This window comes from Semicossyphus pulcher, unplaced genomic scaffold, assembly GCF_022749685.1.
Source record: "Semicossyphus pulcher isolate SPU_LCO1_2020_fin unplaced genomic scaffold, fSemPul1.0.p SCAF_15, whole genome shotgun sequence".
In the NCBI taxonomy this organism is placed as follows: Eukaryota; Metazoa; Chordata; class Actinopteri; order Labriformes; family Labridae; genus Semicossyphus; species Semicossyphus pulcher.
Window position 1 is genome coordinate 13,429,550 of NW_027211659.1, and position 14,756 is coordinate 13,444,305.

The following is a 14,756-nucleotide window of genomic DNA, read 5'->3' on the forward strand; positions in this document are numbered from 1 at the left end:
ATCACCTGATTATTGCTGCTCTTGTCTGAAATGTGTATTTTCTTTAAATGTTTAAAAGTGTGTCATCACTGTTTTAACTATAACACAAATATTCACTTATTAATATAATATATATTTTCTTTAAAGATATCATTGTAAAAAGAATATAACAGATTTAACGGCACTTATTGAATTATAATTTAGATTTTGTTTGGAAATCCACGGTGCCGAGTGAGGACACACCTGGCTGAGTCAGGTCGGCCAACATGAAGAAATCAGATGAAGATAAAAGAGGTGAGTGACCTCTTTCAATGCAAAAGAAAAAAAAGGACACAATAATATCAGGTATTAATAGAAGACACCAAAACAATTGTCTCTAAATATTATTTCCCTCCTTTTCTTCGGCAGACATTGAGAATGGGTAAGTTTATGAAACAAGATTTCTCATCATGATGAAGACAAAAATATATTTAAAATTGTGCTGAAATATTTCTGGGCCTGACTTAAATTTACTTGTTACAGAGATGGGAAGACAAAAGAAAAGACAATCAGTGTTGGATACTTTCAATTGGTAAATACCTCTTCTTGTTCATATCTTTCTAGATAAATAAGCAATTTAAAACCCCCTTGAATTAAATGTTAAATGCATTGTCACAAAGTTCTTCGATTGTACAAAACATGGACACAACAAACAAAACACAAATGAAAACTGACCTGGCTCAACGTTGAGCATCTACAGCAGAAACATAAATCATATATGATAGTAAAACACTGTCAGGGACCATTTTTCTGCATTATCAGTGCTTTTATTTTGAAATTCAAATAATTATTTATGATATCATTTTTTGTAAATGTGTAAATTTGTCATCTATTGTATTAAATTTAACATGTAGCCAGAATTGACCCCTTATCTGTGTTGCCCTTCCCCCTGCATCAACTCTTCCTAACATGCTTTTATTCTGAAACTTTAAGTAGGTTTAGCTGAAATACTGAATAATCTTACTTAAGTAGCGTTTCAGAGACAGAACTGATTATTAATTTTCCTATTATTTTCACCTTCTATCATTTCACTCCTACATCTCTGGTTAAAAGAATTTTACAAACCCTGTTTGCAGTTTCGTTTTGCGACTTGCAAAGACGTGGTGATGATGGTGGTGGGCGGCTTGTGCGCCCTCGTACACGGCGCAGCCTCCCCTCTCATGCTCCTGGTGTACGGCATGATGACGAACACGTTCGTGGCTTATGAGTTGGAGATCCAGGAACTGAAAGACCCAAACAAAGAATGCAACAACAACACCATCTATTGGAAAAATGGCTCTGTTTACGAAACTGTCGAAAACAGCACTGTGTACTGCGGGTAGGTCTGTAATTTACTGTTAATGTGATTGATGGGATGGTTTAAAGCTGCTGTTTTACTCTTTTCATTCTCCCTGCAGGGTGGACATTGAAGGACAGATGACCATGTTTGCATATTACTATGTTGGAATTGGAATAGGAGTCCTGGTAGTTAGTTATTTTCAGGTAAGGATTTGTGCTGAGTAATGATGACCTTTGACATAGTAGCAGAATATTTTACTCATAGGAACTCTTTGTACCTCGTTCATACCTTAGATTGCCCTCTGGGTGTCATCGGCTGCAAGACAAATTCAGAGAATAAGAAAGACCTATTTCAGAAAAGTAATGCGGATGGAGATCGGCTGGTTTGACTGCAACTCTGTTGGAGAACTGAACACAAGGATATCCGAGTGAGTCGGGCCTCTTCCTTATCTGCACATCACGCGTGTTATCAGTGTTATCAGTGCCTGAATGTATCCGTTCCTTTACAGTGACATCAACAAGATCAACAACGCCATGGCTGACCAGGTGTCCATCTTCATCGAGAGGATCTCCACGTTTGTGTTCGGCTTCATGGTGGGCTTCATCGGCGGATGGAAGCTGACTTTGGTGGTCATCGCTGTGAGCCCGCTGATTGGTATAGCTGCAGGACTCATGGCCATGGTGAGAGGACAGTTGTGTTTACATCGACATACCTTTGTTTCCTTATTTATTTGCAGTAAGAATGATTTAAGTTTAGTATAACAGTCTCTGAAATATAAAGTGGGGTTCAGTTAGCTTAGTACATTTCAGAGCCCAGAGTCTTTTTTAACAGTATCTGTGCTTCTACTTGAGCAAAGAATGTATGTACTCTGCCTCCTCTGCTGCTGAGTGGGAGTGCATACCGACTGCTTGTTGAAATCTTATCTCACAAAGTATAAATAAGTGATTTTTTTGTGTATCATTTTCTCTCTTGTGGCTGAAGGCTGTGGCCAGGCTAACAGGACGAGAGCTGGAGGCCTACGCAAAGGCAGGAGCAGTGGCCGACGAGGTTCTGTCATCCATCAGAACTGTAGCAGCGTTTGGAGGGGAGGAAAAAGAAGCTGAAAGGTATTATTTTTAAGAGAACAAGAAGTTTTTCTGCTTTTAAAAGGATTATAAACCTTTACTCATGAAGTTAAATGTTTTCAGATATGACAAAAACCTTGCAGAAGCTCAAGCCTGGGGCGTGAAAAAGGGTGCGATTATAGGCGCTTTTCAAGGATACCTGTGGTGCATCATCTTCCTGTGTTTCGCTTTGGCCTTTTGGTACGGATCCAAATTGGTCATTGACACCAAGGAACTGTCTCCTGGTACTCTTATTCAGGTATGTACAATAAAATACATTTAACTTCTAATACTCTATGAACTTGAAAGACAACTGCTGTGTTTTATACTCAGGTATTCTTTGGAGTACTCATGGCAGCGATGAACCTGGGCCAGGCCTCCCCCTGCCTGGAGGCCTTCGCTTCTGGCCGTGCTGCAGCAAAGAGCATCTTTGACACGATTGATCGGGTAAAATCAGTAGTTAATTCCTCATGTAGATACAATCTAGATTGAAAACACTTCACTGTAAGAGACAAAACCTCACCATAAAATGAAGTTCTGTGTTGTTACGTTCACAGGAGCCAGAAATTGATTGTTTCTCAGAAGAAGGTCGCAAGTTAGATGAAGTAAAAGGTGACATTGAGTTCCATAATGTCTCTTTCTTCTACCCATCCCGGCCTGAAGTCAAGGTAAACTTCTTTAATTACACTGTAAAAAAAGTTAAGCCGGTGTAGCATTTCTCCTTTCTCAATATTGAGCGCTACTTCTTCTGCTTTTTCAGATTTTAGATGATCTGAGCATGCAGGTCAAAGCAGGAGAAACCACTGCTTTTGTGGGACCGAGCGGATCTGGAAAGAGCACCACGATCCAGCTCATCCAAAGATTTTATGACCCAAAGGAAGGAATGGTAACACTCTGCACAGACTCACAGGACATCAGTGTAAAGTTTGAAGACTTCAATGTAACATATTATACATAACTCTCTCTCTCAGGTTACTTTGGACGGCCATGACATACGAACTTTAAACATCCAGTGGCTTCGATCTCTCATTGGGATCGTAGAGCAGGAGCCGGTGCTGTTTGCTACGACCATCGCAGAAAACATCCGGTATGGTCGACCTGGAGTAAACATGGAAGACATCGTCCAGGCAACAAAACAGGCTAATGCCTACAATTTTATTATGGATCTACCACAGGTACGTTTACATATTCAGAGATAATACAAAATAATTACAGTAACTAAAAAGTTTCCCAGTCGCAAGGTGCGCTTGTGTTAGTATTTTAAAGTTAAAATGAACTTGCTGTGACTTCTCCACTAGCAATTTGATACTCTGGTGGGAGAAGGTGGAGGTCAAATGAGTGGAGGACAGAAGCAGCGGATTGCTATCGCTCGGGCTCTGATCCGAAACCCCAAAATTCTGCTGCTGGATATGGCCACGTCTGCCTTAGACAATGAGAGTGAGGCTGTAGTCCAGGAGGCTCTGGATAAAGTGAGTATCTGTCTGCTTATAGACTCCATTCACCATATTCACAGGGCGGCCATTTTCTTTTACTCAAATGCTGTTATATTGTCCAACTTCTGTATTTCAGGTTTTAAGTCATACAAATGTATCTGAGAACAGTTATGATTTCACTGTTTCTCAATAAATAAGCAACTAAAAAGAAAATTGACAGAAAATATCTGTTGGGACATATTTCAAAGTAAAACAACATATTTGATTAGCTACTGTTAGACATCAGCTAATGCTAGCATTCAATCACTTCCATTACGTTAGCTAGGAAGCCTTTCCTATTGTATTGTGTAAAACTACCAAACTGTAAAATAAGCTTTTAGCTACTTCCTGGCTAACGGTTATATCATCTAGTAAGTGGCTGAATGTTGACTGTTGTCTGACTAAGCGCTAACACTACTTAAACTAACATTACATTAGCTAGTAAGTACGTAACTACTCAAGCCAGCATTAAGGTAACTAGAAAGCCTTTGTTGTATTGTGTAAAACTACCAAACTGTAAAATTAGCTTTTAGCCACTTCTTAGCTAACTTTAATATAATCTAGTAAGTGGCTGGATGAACTGTTGTCTGATTAAGCACTTCCATTACGTTAGCTAACAACAGTTGGCTAGTAATTATGTTAACTAGTCATTTATTCCAAGCCAACATCAAGGTAGCTAGGAAGCCTTTCTTATTGTCGTGTGTAAAACTGCCAAACTGTATTAGCTTTTAGCCACTTCCTAGCTAACAGTAATATCATCTAGTAAGTGGCTAGATGCCAACTTAAGTTGTTGTCTGACCATAGCTAAAGGGTTATTCACTAGGTTATTATCTTTAAATGTGACCATGTTTCCCTCCAGATTTTTACTTGTCATTGTCTTTTCAGCTGTGAATGTATGTAATGTAAGATTATGAGAAACCCTAAATATTAACACCTAAAATTATACAACTAAAACACAACAGACATTATAACATTGTTTGAGCTTCCTCCCTCAGCATAATGTTAGAGGAAAATGGACGCTGTTTGTATATGGTGAATTATTGAGCACCCTTTGACTTCAGCAACTGTTTTGTGGAATTACACCCATTATTGCAATATTGTCTGTAGGTGCGAATGGGCAGGACAACAATTTCTATAGCCCACCGTCTTTCCACAATCAGAAATGCAGATGTCATCATTGGTTTTGAGCACGGACAAGCTGTGGAGAAGGGAACTCACAGTGAGCTGTTAGACAGGCAAGGTGTCTACTTCACACTGGTCACCCTGCAGAACCAAGACACATCCAACCCAACCAATGGTAGGATTTATAAATGGCTTAAACTGATTAATTTTGATTGAGAAAGCTCTAGTGGTAGAAATGACATAGTCTGCATTCCAAGATCAACTGATGCTTCCTTGCTTGTATTAAAGATTATTTGATTTGTTATTTTCTCTGCAAGATGAAATCACCGAAGATCTTGATAACTTTGGTACAAAAGCGAGGAGTGGAAGCTGCAGATCCAGTAAAAGGTACCGTTGATCCGGCTCAAAAAGATATCAGGACACAATTTCAAGGAATAGATATTTATAAACCACTATAAAATAATTGAATGTTCTCAATTTTACTGCTATAGGAGCCTTGTTCGACTGAGATCTCAGAGCACTTTATCATCAAGCAGCCTCAAGATCCTTTCAGACCTGATGATCACACCAGAATCACAGACACTGACACAGGACAGTGCAGAGGAACAAGCAGAGCCGGCCCCAGTAGCACGTATCCTCAAATACAACCAACCAGAGTGGCCCTACATGCTACTGGGCTCACTGGGAGCTGCTGTCAATGGCTCCGTCAACCCCATCTATGCTGTCCTTTTCAGCCAAATTCTCGGGGTGAGCCTTTTATGTATATTTCAACTACTTATTATGAATTTTGTTCTGTTTTCCAAATGACTTCTATTATCTTTGTATTTGCAGACCTTTGCCATTCGCGACTTGGACGAACAGAGGGCGCAGATCAACGGGATATGTGTTCTGTTTTGCGTTGTGGCTGTGATGAGCGTCTTTTCCCAGTTTTTACAGGTTTGCATCCAAATTTGATATTAAATAAAAACAATCAACAGAATAATCTAGGATTTACAAATGGATTGACTCTGATTTAATATTCCAGGGTTATGCTTTTGCAAAGTCTGGGGAGCTGCTGACCCGCCGTCTAAGGAAAGTTGGATTCCAGGCCATGCTGAAGCAGGAGGTTGGATGGTTTGATGACCCCACAAACAGCCCAGGAGCTCTAACCACAAGACTGGCCACTGATGCATCCATGGTGCAGGGGGTGAGTAACAGATTTACAGGCCTGTATCCATTTTTTACAACATTTACAAGACAAAAAAGCTGATCTGATTGCTATGGTGTCTGCAGGCAACAGGATCTCAGATTGGCATGATTGTCAACTCATTGACCAACATTGGCGCCTCTTTCATCATTGCTTTCTACTTCAGTTGGAAGTTAACATTGGTCATTTTGTGCTTCCTGCCACTCATCGGGCTGTCTGGGGTGTTCCAAGCAAAAATGCTGACAGGTTTTGCTAATGAAGATAAAAAATCCATGGAATCAGCTGGTCGGGTAAGCTCCACAGGCCATTTGCAACAATTGATGATTGTCGTAGGGCGGTCATTTTCTTCTTTTGTCACACTCAAGGTGGGAAGCTCAAACGCTGGTTTAATGGCTTACTCTTCGAGGTCACATAAATGTAGAGAAACTGACTTATCATTAGCATTTCACTGCATCCAGAATAAACTGTAAAGATAATAGATTGTGGAAAAAAAGACGTCTTTCCATATTTCTTCTTATAACAACATATTCAAAACCCCATTAGCTAACACCAGACAGCAGCTAAAGTTAGCATTCAACCAATTCCTTGCTAATTTTACCATTAGCTTGGAAGTGGCTCAAAGCTAATGATACTGGTATCATACGATGCAATAGGAAATGCATATATTCCAAATTTTCTTGTTATAACCACTTTTCAGATAACTCATTCGCTTCCACCAGATAACAGCTGAAGTTAGCATTTGACCTTTTGCTAGCTAATAGCTTGAAAGTGTTTGAATGGTAATGAACCTATTTGATAGTAGACACGATGCAAGACAACAAACAAAACAAAATGTTAGCTAAGAAGTGGTAGCTGACTGGGTATCATACACTTTGTTTTAGCGTGAAATGTTGTCCGATGTCCCACTAGATTTTGGCCATTGAGACACTTCGAGATGCTCATCAATTTAGAAAGGCAACTTTGAACAAAGTACAACATTATAAAATCATTTGGGCATCCCACCATGAGCATGGCGTCTGAGGAAAAAGGCCACCAAGTGTATGGCGAATTGTTATCCATACATTGCTCTGAGAAACCAAACTGTCTCCGCAGGTATCCAGTGAGGCTCTTGGTAACATCAGGACGATTGCCGGCTTGGCTAAAGAGAACTCCTTTGTGGAATCATATGAGCAGAAACTAGAGCTTCCATATAAAGCTGCGAAGAAGAAAGCCAACATTTATGGGCTCTGTTTTGGTTTCGCCCAGTGTGTCATCTTCATGGCATATGCGGCTTCATTCAGATACGGAGGCTATCTGGTTAGCTCTGAGGGGCTACAATACATGATCGTTTTCAGGTTGGTACAGTTATTTATTTCAAAGAGTCGTTAGTAGATACTGTTTTAAAATGTTTTTCATGATGTCTGATGGTGTTTTCTCAGAGTGATTTCAGCTGTAGTTATAAGTGGGACAGCACTGGGCAGAGCTTCCTCCTTCACTCCAGATTACGCCAAAGCCAAAACTGCTGCTTCTCAGTTCTTCAAACTTATAGACCGAGTTCCTAAAATCAGTATCAGCCACACAGAAGGAGAGAAATGGGTAGGTGATTCCCGTAAATTAAGACATAATCATAGATAATAGGAGGTCATTTTGTCATGAGGTTACTTTCAAATGATAATGCTTTATGTTGTCTATCTTTAGGGTACATTCAGAGGGGAATTAGAGTTCCTCAACTGCAAATTCACCTATCCAACTCGGCCAGATACCCAGGTGTTAAAGGGCCTGCTTGTGTCTGTGAAGCCTGGTCAGACTTTGGCGTTTGTTGGTAGCAGCGGCTGTGGGAAAAGCACCAGTGTTCAACTGCTGGAGAGGTTCTACGACCCTGATGAAGGGCGAGTGGTATGTACAGATCCATACATTGATTTTTTTGATCCCAAATTGACTTTGATGTATTCCAAAGCCTGTCTTAATCATGTTGTCTTCTATTTCCAGTTGATTGATGGCTGGCCATCTCAAACAGTCAATGTGCCCTTCCTAAGAGCTCAGATTGGCATCGTGTCCCAGGAGCCGGTGTTGTTTGACTGCAGCATCGCGGAGAACATTCAGTACGGAGATAACACACGTAGCGTCAGCATGGACGAGATTGTGGAGGCCGCTAAGAAAGCCTACCTTCATGACTTTGTGATGACGCTGCCGGATGTGAGTTTAAACACTTTGCAAGACATACGAAATCTTACATGTAGCATGTTTGCTCGACTCTTTTGTCCACCTCCAACAGACTTGTGTTAGCCTGTTTGTGCTCTACTCACTTTTCTCAACATCTCTTCATACATTTTTTTTAAGAAATATGAGACTCAGGTTGGTGCCCAGGGCTCTCAGCTGTCAAGAGGACAAAAACAACGCATTGCCATCGCTCGAGCCATCGTCAGGAACCCCAAGATCCTGCTACTCGATGAAGCTACCTCCGCCCTGGACACAGAGAGTGAAAAGGTAATCCATTTCTAAACATCTTAAAACCACACAAACGTCAATGTATTCCTATATATAAGCAAATCTTTTAATAATGTCCATATGCTTACACGAGACACAACGATTACTTCCTGACATAGCTCTGTTTTCCTGCAGATGGTCCAGTCGGCTCTGGATGAGGCGAGAAAAGGTCGAACCTGCATCGTCATCGCTCACCGGCTGTCCACGATACAGACTGCTGACATCATAGCAGTGATGTCACATGGAGCTGTCGTCGAACAAGGCGCACATGATACACTCATGGCTAAGAGGGGGGCCTATTATAAACTAGTCACAACAGGTGCTCCAATCAGCTAGGCGCCTACAGATGCTTAATGAAAATGATTTTGTATAGATTTTATTGTGAATCTGAATGATTGTGTTGTTGTCTTGTGGCATCATGCTGAGAAAATCATATACCGACATCGAGACTGTATGTAAACAATAATACGATTTTTATGCTTCTTCATACAGTCATGCATAGAAATCATTCTCATCTTTGAGTGTAAAGAGTCACTTTCAGTAATTATAATGTTTATTATAAACAACATGAATATTTATTGTAAATTGAATTTTTTATGAAAAGTTTAGGGTACAGATTTTTGTTTTTGTTTTTTTTTGTATTTGGAGCGTAATTAATGTTTTGAATTATATTTATGTACTTCAGGATTATTTAGCTAATTATCAAACTATACTGTATTATATGCTGCACTTGCCTTAAGTCCAGTTAGTGATAACTTAGGCTGTCTGAGAGGCAGGGACAGCTGCACAGTGCACGACGAGTCGTGGTGCATTTATGGGAAGATTAAGATTGTTTTTATATAAGACTCATAATATGAGATTTTGAGTGATTTACTACTACACCTCTGACCATAGCGCTCAAAGCGTCTGCTAGAGAGGCGTCCATATCTTTGTCTTCAGAAGTGCCAAATGTTTTCTTCTAGTATTAACATTTTTCTTTTTACCAAAAAAATATGTTTTAAACTTTATCAACTTTGATTTTTAAACATCAACAGTGAGAGGATTTGGGGACACTGTTGGAAAGTATAACAAAATCCATAGGGGTATCTGTAACAGGGAAAATCTGTTCATCATTGCTGAATAAATGACAGGATGCTGAATCCTTTAAAGGACAATCTTTTGACATTTTTAAAGAGGAATTGACAAGAATGTAAAACATTTGTACTCTAGGATAAATATAACCTCAAACAATGTTTGAAATACATTTCTATAACTGTTAGATTTCTTATTTGTTTATGCAATGTTATTTTCATCCTCATTTCTTCTCAGCTCTCTTTTTTATCTTTATTTTTTAGCAAAAGTTGGGTTCAATGAGGGCAGGTTGTTGTGTGGCCCTATGTTGTGTTGCCCTCAGCACCAGGGCATTATAAAGTACCCCCAAACACAGATGTGTCTTTAAGCTCGGCTAAGCAGGTAGCGTGTGCACTTAGGACACTTACATCATGTAGTGCCAGGCTTCAGGTGCCACTGGATGCTCGGCAACCACAGGCGAGATGTGAAAATTGGTTCTACTGGAGAGTTTAACTAATCTGCCTAATCTAGTTACATCAGAGACTCTGTTCTACCTCATTACATTTTGGCTGATTAATATCTGAATTCGCCTGAAGAAACTTAGTGACCCAGTAGAGATTATGTAATCCACACAGAGCAGGATACATACGTAGAGCTACAGTTCACACAGGGGTGAGGAGGAGGGAGACCCTGAATGATTTAGAGGGTCCTGGGAAATGTAGGGAAGTATAGAAAAGTACAGAGTGTGAAAACCTACAGGAAAAACCACATGATGTATTCTAGAGGTGTTGGTGCTTCCATGTGCCTTGGCACTGATTTTATAACTCTGGAACTTTACTGGAAGAAACATAATACCACATTTGTCCAAAATTTCAAATAGGTTACTGTACTGAGATTTGGACATTGCAAAGGCCTCACTGGGCCTCAAGGGGTCATTGTCATCATAGAAGAGACCACTCCCATCAGAAATGTTTTTACATCAAACATACGTATTTGACTCATCTGACCATATCTTGGTGGACCAGTGCCTATGCCGTTTGCTTCACTGATTGGATGTTATGGGCTAATTGCATGCAGTGCACCTCACAACAGGGCCTTAAGTCGCTAGCTAGACTCTTCTCCTCTGTAGTGGTGGAATGAGTTACCAAACTCCATTTGGTCCGCAGAGTCCCTTTCACCTTTAAGAGAAAGCTAAAGACCCAGCTCTGTCATGAACACCTCTGCACTTAATGATATTGATGCTATAAATGATGATGACATTGAGGATGTTGTTGATGTTGATTAGGATATTCATGATGAAGATGATATTGACTTTGTTGATGTTGTTGATGGTGATAATCATTTAAAAAAACAAATCTGCTTCTATACGCCCTGTGCACTTCCTGTTGGCACCTGTGTCCGATCACATTTGAAGTCGTTTGTTGGCACTTTGTTCCCTCCTGTCTCGATCCTTGCTTGTGTTGTATTAACTCTCAGATGTACGTCGCTTGAAATCGTAACATTTTAAAATGCAGAGGCATCTGCATTCATAATGATTTTTTCCTACAGTATGTCACCACGCTGTCTGTGTTAAGGTTTTTATATTGCAGCATGATGTTACTTTTGAGAAACTCAGTTATCTATTATTATATGATCATGAAGTCCCACTTATTTTTCAACAGAGCAGCAATGCATCATCTGAAAAATGATATATATATCGTTATATATATCATATCTTACTTTAACGTTAGCAATGTTAGACTTTTAAAATAGCCTGACAAAGAATTAAACTACTAAAGGTGAGGTGTTACCTTGTTTCAGGCCTCGAGTAAAAGTTCAGTCATGATAAATGATGAATTCCATTTTTCATTTTAATCCTTACATTATTTTTGGATCTGATGATCACACTGTTAAAACATGTCCTGTCGTGTGTTCATATAAGTTGTTTTAGGGCGAAGGCATCTCCAAAATAAAATCAATTCAATATAACCTTCAAAATAAAAGCGTGTAATAAGAAACTAGGAATTCCAAATTGATAAAAAGATCATCCCTTTTATTTACAACAGTTTTGCATATTACAGCATCAATGCTTCACATATAAGTTCATACATCAGTTCATACTGTACATGTAAATCAAACAAAACAAAGAACAACAACTAAGACAAGACTACACGTCATACTTTGCTATTTACATCACATGAAGTTAAACCACATAAAAATGTATTTCCTTAACAAAGTGTCTTGTTTCAATGAATATTGCAAGTTCAGTGCTTATGTGACTGTGCAATAACTGTAAATAACAGTCTGACATGTGATATATGTGCATTCAGTTGTCTGAAGACAGGACCGAACCCATTTGATATCATGTGTTGTAAAGTGATGATGACAAAACTTCATACTTCATAACCTAAGCTAGCTTCCTGTCCTCATCTCCAATCAGCAAATGAACACAGTAAGGAATAACAGCGACCACGCCGAGAGGAACTGAAGCGCTCTTACAAAACGATAAAATGTAGAACAGGACCTCAGTGTGAGTGGGCATTTTGATCAAGTCGTACAGTTGCAGAGACGTGAGAGTTGCTGTCACACACATGAGTTTAAATCGGGTTTTGTAGCCGTTCTTTCCCTTACAGCTCTGAATGAACATCTGCGAGTTCACAGCGAGGCCCAGGCCAAACAAGGCTCCCAAGTTTCTCACCAGACCGGCGAAAGGTGTTGTGTCAAGATGGATCCAATCTGGGTTAGAGCACCACTTCTTGGCTTTGGTAACCGACCACAAGAGATCGATGTCCATTGCTTTGAGGAGCATGTAAAAACCAACAGCAAAGCAGAAGAGGGAGATATTGGTCTGGAGGTACGCTTTCAAGCTTGCATTGTAGATTGAGGGGATGTGATCAAACACTTCAGCAACAAACATACCTACACAATGTAGAAAAACAGAATAGTTAAAGATGACTGAAGATTTTTATGAATATACAAAACATCAGTTCAGGACATTTTTGACTCACCAGCTAAAAGGCCGAGTATAACCTGATGTGGGAAATGTGTTGCAATAAAAACTCTCGAGATGCAAACGCTTATCTGAATTACCCAGAAGGCCATCCACAGAAAAGACTTCAGAAGACGAAACCTGCGAGGATTGGAATATTTAGACCTGACCAGTATTGAAAAAACCAACAACGTAATATAATGCGAGGATACAAATCAACTGCCCACCTTTGAAAGCTCGGCACAGATGTGATAGTGGAAGACGGCCTGGTGAAGTTGAGAGCAGCGGTGATCATCACATACCACACGCATGATGAGCCCATAGCATGACCAGATGGATTTCCTGCGTAAAGAAACAAGTATTTGATTATACAAGATAGTGCTTTTTTAAATATATAAGCAAAAATATACCGCATGCATGCTGCTTACCTGGCCCTGTTTCACATGAGATGTGAAACTGCTCCAAATGTGGGAATGAATCGTTGTGGTAGAATTGAGTTTCTTGCACCCACCAGTAAGGTCGCTGCCCAAAGAGAATCCTGAAAAACAAGTATCAGATTAAAGTCTATTTTTACACAAGACAATAATATAAAATATTACCTTTACAGTTTGCTTACCATTTGAAAATAAGATTTAACCAGTCTCCAAAAACTGCCACCCATATCATCTTGATGCCCACATTATGGCTTAGATGGAACCAGAGGGGGAAATACACAGAGAAAATATTGCGAGGGTCTCCCACAGTTGACATGAAGTTGAGGAAGTCGTGGCAGTCCCTGTAGTTGTTCTGGAGGTGCTGTATAACCAGCACCCCACCGCTGTAGAGGAAGTCCATTTGAAGTTTTCTTGCAGTGTGTCCGATTGCCACAGCAGCTTCTTCAGCACCAGTCAAAGCACCATGAACCACTTCTACACCGAAGATAGCTTTATATCTCAGGCTGGCATCATAAATCATTCACCGGTGCCATAGCAACAACTGCAAGCTGTTCAGATTGAACCCATGAGGAGTAAAATAATGTGTTCCCAAGTCATGAGAGCTCAGCATTTTAGGAGATGTTACAAAAACTGTTTACACCATGACTGGGTGGCCATTAGATGTTTTACAGGCCATTGCTTTTACAGTTGTTACATATTAGCCATCGTACACACTGAAAAAGAAAGTGCCCCACGTAATCCCCTGGATCCCTTCAGCCTCATTAATATTCTCATTTTCAGTGAACGTAGCAACAGAATAGGCTTCCCGTAATACTGTTAGAAAAACACAGTCCATCTGGCACCCAAACTTAGTTTACCATCATAATATTTTCTTTTGACTATACAGCAAATGCTTTTTTTGAGAGCACTTGCGTTTACAAAATTGCCAATAACACTATTTTGATGAAGTATTTTAAACTTGATGTTGGTTAGTTTGGGCCACTGACATCTCCTCAGATTTACCACAAGGTGGCAGCAATAAAGGCATAAAAGCCGTATTGTAGTAAGCCAAAGCACTATTGGATCCATTTCAATAAATAATAAATAAATCACAAAATGTATAAATAATTAATAATCATTTTATAGCCCCCGTTTAACAGCACCAAATTATCCTTAAAAAAGCGTTTTTTCTGATTTTTTTTTAAAGCGGAAGTAGAAGACATAAAACGCAATTTCCGGTTTCCATACCCCGCCTCCTTCCTGTGTGCAGACCGCGGATTTTTTGAAAATAACGGCTAGTTCAGTAGCAAGACGCAAAACAAAAAGAGTAAAGACATGTGAGTATTTCAGATTTAAAAGAAGTAGCTAGTCCAATGCCAATCTCTAAACAAGTTCGTTGATTTTATTTCCTGTGCCATTAAAGCGAAGTTACAGCAAACTAACATTTATGTTTCTCAGCTAACGTTAGCGTCAGTCTGCTATTGCTGCTAGTTTGACATTATTATTTCAATCACTAAGGCCGTTTAACTCAGGTAGAAACTTAGTGTCGTCTTGTTTGTTGTAGGTAGCGTTGTTTGACATTCATGTGTTTCATTCATTGTGTTATAATGAACACAAACCTGACTCAGTCACCGTCATACAGCTGTGGTCTGGTACAACCACACTGGTGAAGGCAACCC

General features: G+C 39.7%; 2 protein-coding genes across 2 annotated transcripts; one reads left to right on the forward strand and one right to left on the reverse strand.

The window, feature by feature from the left end:
• Positions 1-1,124: 1,124 nt before the first annotated feature.
• On the forward strand, positions 1,125-8,982 carry abcb11a (ATP-binding cassette, sub-family B (MDR/TAP), member 11a). The gene is made up of 23 exons (XM_069662667.1): positions 1,125-1,336; positions 1,416-1,500; positions 1,591-1,724; positions 1,806-1,977; positions 2,279-2,403; positions 2,485-2,659; positions 2,734-2,847; positions 2,958-3,068; positions 3,161-3,286; positions 3,372-3,575; positions 3,699-3,869; positions 4,980-5,169; positions 5,312-5,381; positions 5,486-5,741; positions 5,826-5,930; positions 6,019-6,180; positions 6,267-6,470; positions 7,273-7,514; positions 7,599-7,755; positions 7,858-8,055; positions 8,149-8,355; positions 8,500-8,646; positions 8,782-8,982. Exons 1-23 carry the CDS (start codon positions 1,125-1,127, stop codon positions 8,980-8,982), a joined length of 3,768 nt encoding a protein of 1,255 aa, XP_069518768.1.
• A 3,100-nt stretch (positions 8,983-12,082) lies between these two features.
• Positions 12,083-13,774, reverse strand: LOC138592382 (glucose-6-phosphatase 2-like). The gene is given in 5 exon segments (XM_069663172.1): positions 12,083-12,594; positions 12,684-12,805; positions 12,892-13,006; positions 13,093-13,202; positions 13,281-13,774. Coding segments are annotated over 5 exon segments (1,353 nt in total).
• Between the last annotated feature and the right edge of the window lie 982 nt (positions 13,775-14,756).

What these genes read in the sequence shown, in the direction of transcription:
- abcb11a (XM_069662667.1), top strand. Translation starts at nt 1,125, where the DNA reads ATGATGGTGGTGGGCGGCTTGTGCGCCCTCGTACACGGCGCAGCCTCC. An exon ending in TCTTTTCCCAGTTTTTACAG is followed by an intron (nt 5,931 to 6,018) that starts GTTTGCATCCAA and finishes TTAATATTCCAG; the next exon opens with GGTTATGCTTTTGCAAAGTC. An exon ending in ATGCATCCATGGTGCAGGGG is followed by an intron (nt 6,181 to 6,266) that starts GTGAGTAACAGA and finishes TGGTGTCTGCAG; the next exon opens with GCAACAGGATCTCAGATTGG.